The sequence below is a fragment of the Eptatretus burgeri genome, chromosome 13, assembly GCF_056783735.1.
Source record: "Eptatretus burgeri isolate ZD-2024b chromosome 13, Ebu_testis_v1, whole genome shotgun sequence".
NCBI lineage: Eukaryota > Metazoa > Chordata > Myxini > Myxiniformes > Myxinidae > Eptatretus > Eptatretus burgeri.
Genome location: NC_140973.1, coordinates 33981012 through 33992600, shown reverse-complemented (window position 1 = coordinate 33992600; position 11589 = coordinate 33981012). Strand labels below are relative to the sequence as shown.

General features: G+C 43.5%; 1 protein-coding gene across 1 annotated transcript in view; it reads right to left on the bottom strand.

The window, feature by feature from the left end:
* Positions 1 to 1007: 1007 nt before the first annotated feature.
* LOC147014220 (calcium-independent phospholipase A2-gamma-like) overlaps positions 1008 to 11589 on the bottom strand; it is a 204748-nt gene continuing 194166 nt past the window's right edge. Inside the window, 1 exon segment of the mRNA XM_085851990.1 lies at positions 1008 to 2007. Coding sequence (XP_085708116.1) covers positions 1715 to 2007 — 293 coding nt within the window. The 3' untranslated portion in view covers positions 1008 to 1714.

The window sequence follows — 11589 nt, the reverse complement described above, 5'->3', positions numbered from 1 at the left end:
ACATACCTCAAAGGAAGCCCATGTTATAATCTCTTTAAAAATGATACGTGTTCTTTGATGAAAGTGATGGGTAGTTTTGCGATGCTATTTGAACGTGCTGTTTTAACGTACCCCATTTCGTGCAATCTTGTACTAATGCCAGGCAACGGGACCATCGCCCCCACCCCTTTCAAGTCCCACTACTGAAGTCCAAAAAACCCCTTTTGCCTCTCCACTCCTTGCCCCATCTTCTTCACTCACACCCCTGACTTCCTGGGGTGTATAGCGACATGTGGTGAAGCATCACCCCCCACATCGTTCTCTCTCCCCAACTAGCTCCCCATTCCTAGCCCCCCCTCACTCTCAATTAATAGCCCCCCCCACCCTCCTCGCTCCCCCTTCTCTCCCTCCCTCCTGTCTCTTCCCTCTCCCTCCTAACTCTCCTCTACCTCCCCCCCCATCCTTCCCACCTCACTCCCCCACCCCTCCCTCCTCTATCTCACCAACCCCCTCTCTCCCCTTTTTCTCTATCTCCCCTCCCTCTCTTAGTGTTCCCATCAGCGAAGCGACAGGTGGTATTTGCCTGTTCAAAATACATCAAGGCCACTTAATCTATATTACGAAAGCAGCCTTAGAAATATTTAAATTCAAAAGGATAAACCTGCCAGCTCTGCGCTCACAAAGGTGAATCACTGGTAAACTTGAAGGGAGGTTTACATCTGCAAGAGATGTTTATAAAACTGAATACACCAGAACGTTTGTTTACAGTCATAAATGGTGAAACAGCAACAAACAAAATGCAAAACCTTACCCATGTTTACCTGTTCTGTCAATCATAAACTTGCAGTCATAAATGAAGGCCTCAAATCCAAAACAAAAATAACTATTCTGACACACTCAGACAGGTTGATGGTGCCACATAATTTACAGACTCAACAGATGAACAACACAACACAATCAACAAACAAACACCGCAATGTTCCGTAACACTTGGACTGTCAAGAAAAATGGACATTTGGATCAGTAAATCTCATCCTCCACAACAGGGAATCACACCTCCATTTAATGCTCACATAATCATATTGCAGTAGGAAGGCCCACTTGCCAATGTTGTCAAGGTAACTCTCAATAATACACCTCCAACAATAGTAAATACAAAGTCAAAGTGCAAAATAGTTTTGTGTCCTGCTTTCCCCATGGGGAGAAAGAAAAAAACAAGAATCAGCAATGTCATGTGGCCTTAGTAGTTGAGCACGGGATAGTGGAGAGCCACTCACAGCAGGATCTCAGGAATAATGAAAACAAATAAACAAACAAAAAAAAAAACAGCATTTTCATCAAAGTTAACTTGTGTACAACAAAAAACATGCATTTGGTGTAAAAAATAAGGGATGGGTTTAACGTCAACAATAAAACTTAGACTTCAAAAACAATAGTAAAAAGGGGAAAGATCATTCAAGCATTTGCAAAACAAATGCCTGGAAGGGGGAAGAAAGAAAAACAACAACAAATGCCCAAAGACATCCTGCATACTGAAAAGCAGGAAGATTACTGGCAAGATGGACAAAGTAATCATTGCAATCGATCTGTCACATTGATATAGCTTAACTTGATCTCAACTTCATGGAAGTTTGCAACACATTTGAACAATCCGTACAGTGCAATCCATTGAAGGCAAAGAAAACCGAGGAATTTGCAGAGGGAGGTCGCTTGAGACGAGACTTCAAGGTAGCCCTCAAAGCTTAGAAGGAACATGTGCATTGGAAGTGCGTGGGCCTTTGTCCCAAGCATCCATCTTCAGCTGTAACCAGTCGGCCAATCGCTGCAGAGGCCGACGTGGCTTGGTGAGGCGAGCAGCCGCTCTGCTCAGCTTGTTGCTGTTACGGGAGAGGTAGGCCTCCGTGTCGAGCCTGAGCTGCTCAAGCCTTTCCACACGCCTCTCATCAAGTGCTACATCTGTGCCAGTTAGAGGGTTGAAGCGGAAGTACGTGTCTGGTGGCAGCAGGCCATCCAACAGTGTGTGCACTTCTGTGGGTCAGGGAGCACAGTGATTATGGCAGTAAACCAGATCCCAATGGCTACAATCCCAGAAGAGTTTCCAGTTTAGCCTGCAGCACACTAAAGCTATGAAGTTATTTTTCTTGCCATTAATAAAAAAAAAGTAAACAAGTTAATCTACAACATATTCTTAGTCTGTACAGGTGATCAATTATGAGCGTCGTTTCAACTCTCTTGTATCCTTCTGATATTTTTTTATGCTTTCTCTTCAAGTACTTCTATTCATTGTTTATAATTATGCACAGTATAACCAAGAGTGAATGTTAATGTATCAGTGCTTAGGCTGGTTCATCTTGTTTTGGTGTGAATCAAACCTGGATCATGGTCAATAATTTCACTCAAAATATAGGATGAGTTTCTGTTCACTCGATTGTACACCAAAAAAAATTTCATGTCCTCATTGGGATCTTCCAATGATGGCAAAACTGATCTTTGATTGAAAAGCTTACCATGAAGCAGGAATGAAATGCAAATCATTATTTTCACAGTTTTCACAAGCCATGCTCAATTCTTTGGGCCATGTTGGTTTTGATGTTTTTATATGTGCAAGGTATTGGTTCATCGACAACCTGAATCAGAATGACAAACATTCACAAACTACCAAAGGGTATGGGGGCAAGGAGTTGGAGGGAGGGTGGGACATACACAAGGAGCAAAGGACGAATAACACAAAAAATATACCATCAGAGATGGGGAATCCCCTGCCATTGAATGAAAAAGGTCATACATATTCCAGATAATGAGGTGAATTGGAAACAAGACACCATTTGGTCATCATCTCGAAAAAGTTCCCCAGGGGGGTGAGGAACGTAGTAACCAAAACTAATTGAAATGAGATAAGCAGTTTTCCATTTATTACAAAAAACATTTTTTTCAATATGGCCGCCCCAGTCGGCCATCTTGGATCTGGCCACGCCCAAAATTAATAAGGTTCTTCCTTTTCAGGTGGTACATGTGTGACCCAAATTTCAAATCGATATGGCGAACAGTTTATGAGTTATCGCACTCACAGCTATAAATGTTGACGCCCGGACGGACGGACGACCTGGGTGACAACAATATCCCCCTTCCGCCACGCGGCGGGGGATAATGAGTAAAGATAGCCTGGAGAGGAACATAATAGGAAAGAATCAGCATGTTTACAAGAGGTTGTGGGTGTGTATGGGTGAGCACAAAAGGAGTAATTGGCAGACTGCATTTTTTTTTGGATACGAGCTGGCCCTCACTGCTGGTCTGATCACATTTCAGCAAACCCAGTTCAGTAATATGGAGTAAGGCATCTTATTTGAGTGTGGATGATGGTGTCTTGAATTTGTAAAGACAGTATGTGTGAGCCCGGAGGTGTGACTCGGGAATAACCAAATAACCAAAAGGGCTTACCTTGGTTGTCTTTCTTGGTTGCTTTATGGAACTTCTTCGGCTTGAAGAGCATGGAAGGAGTAAATTTATTTATATAATCCAAGCCACCTGGTTGTAATTGATTAGGTGAGTGCTGATTTGTTATTCCCTCCATTCACAGGTGAGAGATGTGGGTGGGTGGGTCTTCCTTTATCACTTAAATTGACTGCTTTCGATATTTGCATGTGGTTCATGCTTGGAAGCCTCATTGGTATACATTTCTGTCTGCACTGTCGCTGATGATTCGCCAATAAGTGATGAAACTGGTCCTGCAGCTGAGGGGGTGCGTAGCATTGGGATTCTCATGTATGTACTATTTGTGAATGTCTTTACAGCTGTGGAGGAACTCTGGGAAGGATTTGAAACAGCAAAGGGCTTACCTTGGTAGCCTTTCTTGGTTGTTTTATGCAACTTCTTTAGGTTGAAGAGCATGGAAGGAGTCAATTTATTTATATAATCCTAGCCACCTGGGTTGAATTGATTAGGTCAGAACTGATTGGTTATTCCCTCCATTCACAAGTGAGAGATGTGGTTGGGTCTTTCTTTATAATTTATATATTGACTGCTTTCGACATTTGAACATGGTACATGCTTGGGAGCCTCATTGGTGTGCATTTATATCTGCGCTGTCACTGATGATTCACCAATAAGCGATAAAACTGGTCTGGCAGCTTACATACATAGGCCCGTCTTGGCAAACGTCTTTGACAGTTACTGTGAAAAAAGTGCTTTTGCAGATCCACATCCTGGAGTTCAACCCCCTTTCGTCTATTATTGGTACGTGGATGACATCTTTGCTGTCTTCGCATCAACCTCAACATCAAAAGTCTTCTTAGCATACCTGAACTTTCTCAATCCATCCCTAGAGTTCACCTTACAGATGGAACGTCCCGTCGTATAACCAATTAACTCAATTCATATATTTTGTATAACTCAAATTTGTATAACTCAATTAAGACTTGGACGTCTTAATTGAGAAATCGGCTGAGGCTTATAAAACCACAGTCCACTGAAAGTCGACTTTTACCGGACAATATACTCGGTGGAACTCTGACAGTTCCTCTAGATACAAGATTAGAATGATTGGTATCTTGGTTAACAGAGTAAGAAAGATCTGCTCCACAGATAAACACCATACTGAAATTGAGACCATCAAGACGATTCTTCTTTATAATGGGTATCCTGAAAAGATCATCAATAGCTATACAGAAATACAAATTCCTGAGCCCACCAAAGAATCCTACCTGAATAAAGAAAAGAATAAAGAATTATAATATATATATATATATATATATATATATATATATATATATATATATATATATATATATATATATATATATATATATATATATATATATATATATATATATATATATATATATATATATATATATATATATATATATATATATATATATATATATAGCCTGGTGTTGGCGCAGTGGTTAGGGCAGCGGCTTGGGATCCAAAAGGTCCTGAGTTCAAGCCCCGTTGGACCACTGAATTAATACACCAGGGGGTTTACTCAGCCTGCCATCCTTCCGAGGTCGGTGAAATGAGTACCAGTGTACTGGGCCGGTGTATACCCTGGTTAAAATAGGTGTACCATATCCCTGTGTCGTAAGAGGCGACCAGGGTGGCGTCAGGAAGGGCATCCGGCGTAAAACATGTGCCAAATCACAATGCGGATCATACGGATGATCCGCTGTGGCGACCCCTAACAGGAGCAGCCAAAAGAAGAAGAAGATATATATATATATATATATATATATATATATATATATATATGTACATACACATGAACCCCTCGCTTAGGGTGACAGAGCACGAACCACTCGCTCAGGGTGACGGAGCACGAATCACTCGCTCAGGGTGACGGAACACGAATCACTCGCTCAGGGTGCCGCAACACGAATCACTCACTCAGGGTGACGAAGCACGAACCATTTGCTCAGGGTTACGGAGTATGAACCCCTCTCATAGGGTGACAGAGCATGAACCACTCGCTCAGGGTGACGGAGCACCAACTATTTGCTCAGGATGACGGAGCATGAATCACTCACTCTGAATGACGTGGCATAGCAAAAGCATCTGCAGCGAGTAAACAATTTGCTCAGAATGACGTTGCACGGTACTGTTATCGATTGTAAGGTGCTCAGCAAGCAGCTTAAGCAATCAAGCAAGCAATCCAATTCAATGGTTGATGAGGAATGGCTGGCCAGGCTGGAGCTGCATCTCATGTAGGATACTTTTACCTTTAAAGGCAGTGTTCACCGTGCCCACATCAGTTGAAGAAATGCAATGAATTTGTTCAAATAATGACTTTATCCAAAAAAGAGTTGCTGCTTAATGTAGAACAACCCTGGAGACATCGCAAAGTTTAATCACATAAAATAAACATTGCAGATAATCGACCATGTTGCCTGCTCATCTGTGTACGTGTGACGTGGTACATTGGTTTGCAGTCCATGCAAATGTTATAACTTAATTTCAAAACGTCCGTTTTTCATCAGATTTGCCTTGATCCCTCGTAGAGCACCTCGCACAACCTACAAAAATATCGACCAGATCTGGCAGACACTTTGGATAAGCAGTCCCTCTGGGGGACAGGGGTGTGAGGTCAAGCAGTGAATGCATTAAATCATATCGCTCAATGGAGCTGGTAAATTTTGGCACATTCCTAAATATTTTGTTCACTCAATACAATTCTCCAAAAGGGAGAAAAAGATAAGTTTCATGCTTTGGAAGTTTCACATTTTCGTGTGTGTGTGTGTGTGTGTGTGTGTGTGTGTGTGTGTGTGTGTGTATGTATGTATATATATATATATATATATATATATATATATATATATAAAAAAAAAAATATATATATATATATATATATATATATATATATATATATATATATATATATGTACTCGCGATACCCGTGCACATGCACGGGATAGCAGTACAACATAGCTGGTAGCGGATGACAGACCCTACACGGGGAATGACAAAAATATGCATTGTGCAAAATGCAAGTGGTACTATGGAACGCCAAGACTTCCCAAACATTGTCGGCATGTCCGCTAAGTGCCACAGCAATTTCATAGGGATCGTGTGACGGCGAGCCGAGTTTTTAGTGTGCAAGCTTGGTATTATAATCGGCATATATTGAGGAGGAGGAGGAGGGACAATATCCTTGCTTGCTTTAAGTAAATAGATATATCGGCTTAGTTTTAACACTCATTATTTCTTTAAATTAGCAGATTTCACTTCAGATTTTGACACTTAATTTGGCTGGACAATATCTGATCCTCAAGGCCGAAATAATATTTCGATGATATCCTTTAATTAGTCCGTGAGAGTAGATTGTGGAAAGTTGTATCATATAATGCATGAAATCACTCCAAGCTCCGGATTTGAAAACTATAAGACTGACAAAAGCGATGTTCGTAGTGATTCATAGCTATGATGAACAGGCATTCCTTAATATGAGTGAGGAAAGTGAAAAAAAAAAACTTTACGTTAAAAAATCATTGCGGCCTGTTCCAAGTCAAGGCATGGTTGAACAGGTCAAAAAACATGGCGGTTTTCAGACCCCAGCGAGGTTTACTCGGATACACCGACAGACCCCATAGAGAGCGGTGACAGAGGAAGCAACTGATAAAGGATATAATTAAATGAGGCCGTTAATTATCTTCAGAAGGGTTGTTTTAATAAACCCAAACACAATTTTTACTGATGCACTTCCTTGGAATTTTCTTAGTATGTATGCAAAGTTTCAGGCTGCGAGGTTTTATTATGGCTTTGGAGTTATGGAGGACACACATACACACACACACACACACACACACACACACACACACACACACACACACACACACACACGGTATATTGAAAGCAACGGCTGCCACACAGGTGTAGCCCAGGTGTTAAATAAGCAAATAACATCCCAGCATGCTAAGGGTCATTTATAGAAATGCTGCACCGGCATGGATACCTATAATTATGGCTGGCATGGCTGCAAGAGGAGACTTCAGTGACTGAAAGAGGGGTGTTTTGTGAGGAGTGTTTGGCAAGAGCTTCAATGACAAAGACAGCTCAATTTGCTGATATTTCACAAGCAACGGTGTCTGAGGTGATTGTAGTATGGAACTCCGAAGGAAAGTCATCATTAGCAAAGGGAAAGAGTTTGCAGAAGCGCATACTCCAGGATCGTGATATCTATGCATTAATCTGAAGTGCAAGGAAAAGCAGGTGAACAACTGCAGATCAATTGACTGTAAATTTCAACCTCGGGCACGAGCAGCCAGTTTCATCAAAAACGGTCCACCGATAACTCCACAGAACAGATAGGAAAGTCGGGTTGCAGTTGCAGTTGCAGTGTTGCAGTGCACAAACCGCTCATTACATCTGGCAATGCACATTTGTGAGTCTCGTGGTGCAAAGACCACAGGCAATGGACTACCAAGCAGTGGAGAAATGTGATATTATCAGATGAATCATTCTTCACCATGTTTTCGGCAAACAGACGAGTGCACGTGTTGCACCAAACTAAAGAACTCTGCAACCCTGAGTGTTTGATTCCAAGAGTAAAGGGTTCTGGTGGTTCTGTAATGTGAGACACATTTTCCTGGCATGGTTTGGGTGAATTCTGTAGTTTAAAAGAAAGCAGAGCTGTATGCTACCATGGTGTCTCCCCAGGTTGCGGATAGGGGAATGGCCCCCAGATATGTGGGTTACCGGTATTCACTGGAGTAGACAATCAGCGGCACGTGTCCTCGCTGGAAGTGGGGTAGTACCGAGCAGCTCTACCTCCCTGAAAAGCCTCCATGAAGTGATGATGGAACATTTGTCTGGCGGTTTTTTGTCGCCGTAAAAACACCATGACGGAGACTGCATGCTATTTAACCTTTAACTCGTGGCAAAGGTAAGTGCAGTTCCAGATATACTTGGATCCTGGTCAACGAATGCAATCCTGCTCGAGGTCTTGTGTGCTCAGTTTCTGGGACCTGGCGGCAGATTATCCAGGAAAGAGAGAGTGGTGATTGGCCTGTACGAACCATCACTCCTATAATAGTAGTGCAAGCTGTCCTGCAGCCAAAATCGTGCCAAGTCCTGCAGTGATAGGAAGTGGCATCGGGAGCAAGTGAAGGATGTCTCTGGAAGCTCTTAGTTATGTACCTGCACATAGGTGATTTCAGTGTGATGGTTTTTCATTGTGGAATCAGGGTAACTACAGCATTCGTGTCTTGCTGGGAGTGTCGGAGCAGCCGTTTTACATGGGAAGCCTGCTCCCCCAAGTTGGGGAAAGGCCTGGAAAAGGTGGCCCAAAAAAGCTTGTCCTACTTGCGCCTGCTGGCAGACCGCGGAGAAATGGCTACCCATTTCTGTAGTCGAAGTAAGGTACAAAGAAAAACAATTACTTTTGTATTTGGAGCCTGGAATGTTCGCACATTGACTGATGGTGACAATTGCATTGAAAGAGAAACCGCCATCATTGCCCACTTTTTGAGCCAGCATGATGTTGACTTTGCGGCACTCAGTGAAACATGTCTTGCTGACGAATTGCAGCTTCCAGAGGTTGGAGCCGGCAACACATTCTATTGAATTGGGAAGCCAGAATCAGAGACACGCCAAGCAGCTCGTCAAGCAGCAGGAGTTGGCTTTGCAGTCTGGACATCATGTATGCAACATTTGGTGTGCCTTCCGAAGGGAATAAAAGAAAGACTGATGACCATGTGCAATGAGCTTGCAAATGGGCACCATGCAACTGTCATCAGTGCCTATGTCCTAACGATGATCTATTCAAAGGATATAAAGGAGGAGTTCTATGATTGTTTACTGCAGACAATCGCAGTGGTTACCTCAAGAGACAAACTCCTTCTCCTTGGTGACTTCAATGCGAGAGTTGGCAATGATTTTGTTGCATGGGATCGTGTTTTGGGTCATCACGGTGTTGGAAAGGAAAATGCCAACGGAACATTTCTCCTGAGTTTGTGAGCTGCGAGTGAACTGGCTATCACAAACACCATCTTCCAGCAGAAAACTATCCACAAAACATCGTGGATGCACCCTAGATCCAAACACTGGCATATGCTTGACTATGCCATTGCACAACAAAGGGATCGAGCAGACGTCTGCCTCACGCGGACAGTTCGTAGCTCAACAGCCTGGTCTGAGCATCAGCTGGTCAAGGTCATTACTGCACTCAATGTGCCTCCGAGAGTTCGCGCCAAGTTGTCATCAAGAGCACCGCACCTGGACATGGACAAACTGATGACTGATGGAAACAGGGTACAACTGCAATAAAACATCAATGCAGAGCTCGAATCAATAGCCAATGAGTGCAACACACCTGCTGACGTTGAGATAGAATGGCAGAAACTGAAGGAAGCAACACAAAAAGCAGCTCTGACGACACTTGGCAAGAAAAGACGTCGGCACAAAGATTGGTTTGACGATAACGACCTAGAAATCCATAGTATCCTGTCTGATCGAGATAGCAAACATCTGGAACGGGTGAACGATAAAGACTGCTAGACCAAATAGGAATGCTATCGGCAGGTAAGATCAGTTGCCCAGGCTAGGATCCGACGGATCAAGGAGAAGTGGTGACTTGATCGGGCCAAATGTCTGCAGGAGGCGGCAAACAATAAGGATGTTCAAACAATAAGGCGGCAAACAATAAGGATGCTTTTTACCAAGAACTCAAAGCAGTTCATGGCCCAAGCTTCAATGGTATAGCTGTCGTTCGCAGTGCCGATGGAATCTCCTTCGTGTCGGAGCCGACACTGACAGCACAGAGATGGGCAGAGCATTTCGAGCAGGTCCTCAACTGCTCATATGGAATCGCTGATGCTGTCTTTGATGAACTCCCGCAAAGGCCGACACTGGACAACCTCAGTATCCCCATTCAACTGGAGGAAGTGGAAAAGGTCATAAAAGCAATGAAGAACAGAAAGGCCCCTGGAGCTGATGGTCTCCTATCAGAAGTCTTCAAAAACAGGGGAAGCCACCTGACAGACAGACTTCACCACTTATTCAGCAGCATCTGGGAGAGAGAGAAATTGTGCTGCAAGACTTTAAGAATGCGACTGTAATCCACCTTTACAAAATAAAAGGTGATCAAACCAACTGCAACAATCAAAGAGGTATATCGTTGCTGAGCATCGCAGACAACATCCTCACATGAGTGGTCATCAACAGAATCAACAAATAGCTGAGGAAGTGAACCCTGAAAGTCAGTGCGGATTTAGAAAGAACCGGGGCACAGTCAACATGATCTTTGCTGAGCGCCAACTCCAGGAGAAATGTAGGGAGCAGGACAAGGACCTCTACCTGGTCTTTGCGGACCTGACAAAAGCTTTTGATTCGGTTAGTCGAACAGGACAGTGGAAACTGCTGGCCCATGTCGGATGCCCAGAGAAACTGGTGAATATCATTCACCAGTTTCTCTGGGCATCCGACATGATGATCCAATGTAGTGGATGGTGGACAAGAGTCAGCCACCGTCAGTGTTGAGAATAGTGTTACAGGGATGTGTATTTGCACCTCTGCTTTTCAGGGTTGTGATTTCTGCAAAGATACATGATGCCTATAATGACTGTGACAATGGCATTCGCATCAACTATCTGTATAATGGCGGAATGTTGAACCTACGCCTCCTTAAGGCCAAAACAAAGATCATCGGCATCATCGGCCTTTGGGTGTCTTGTAGACATATTGTGGAATATCCGTGATGTACCTCTCTCCACCAAAGTGTCAGTCTACAAAAGCCTTCGTATTGACAGTGCTGCTTTACAATTGTGAAACCTGGAAACTTTACCGGCGACACATCAAGCAGCGAGATGCCTTCCACATGTGCTGCCTATGAAGGATTGCAGATGTGAAATGGCTGGATAGGGTGCCAAATACGAAGGTGCGGGACGCTGTCGCATGCGCGAGGAATCGTGCCCTATATCATGGAAGCTCACTGCGCTAGGTCGGTCACGTCATCAGAATGGGTGATGCGTGACTTCCAAAGGCCCTTCTTTATGGGAAACTGACTGATGGTCTGCGGAACATCGGTGCCCCCAATAAGTGGTATAAAGATCAGTTGAAAGCCACTTCGAAACTGTCAAATGTCGGATACCGGGTTTGAGGCCCTCGCTCTTGACAGGTCAA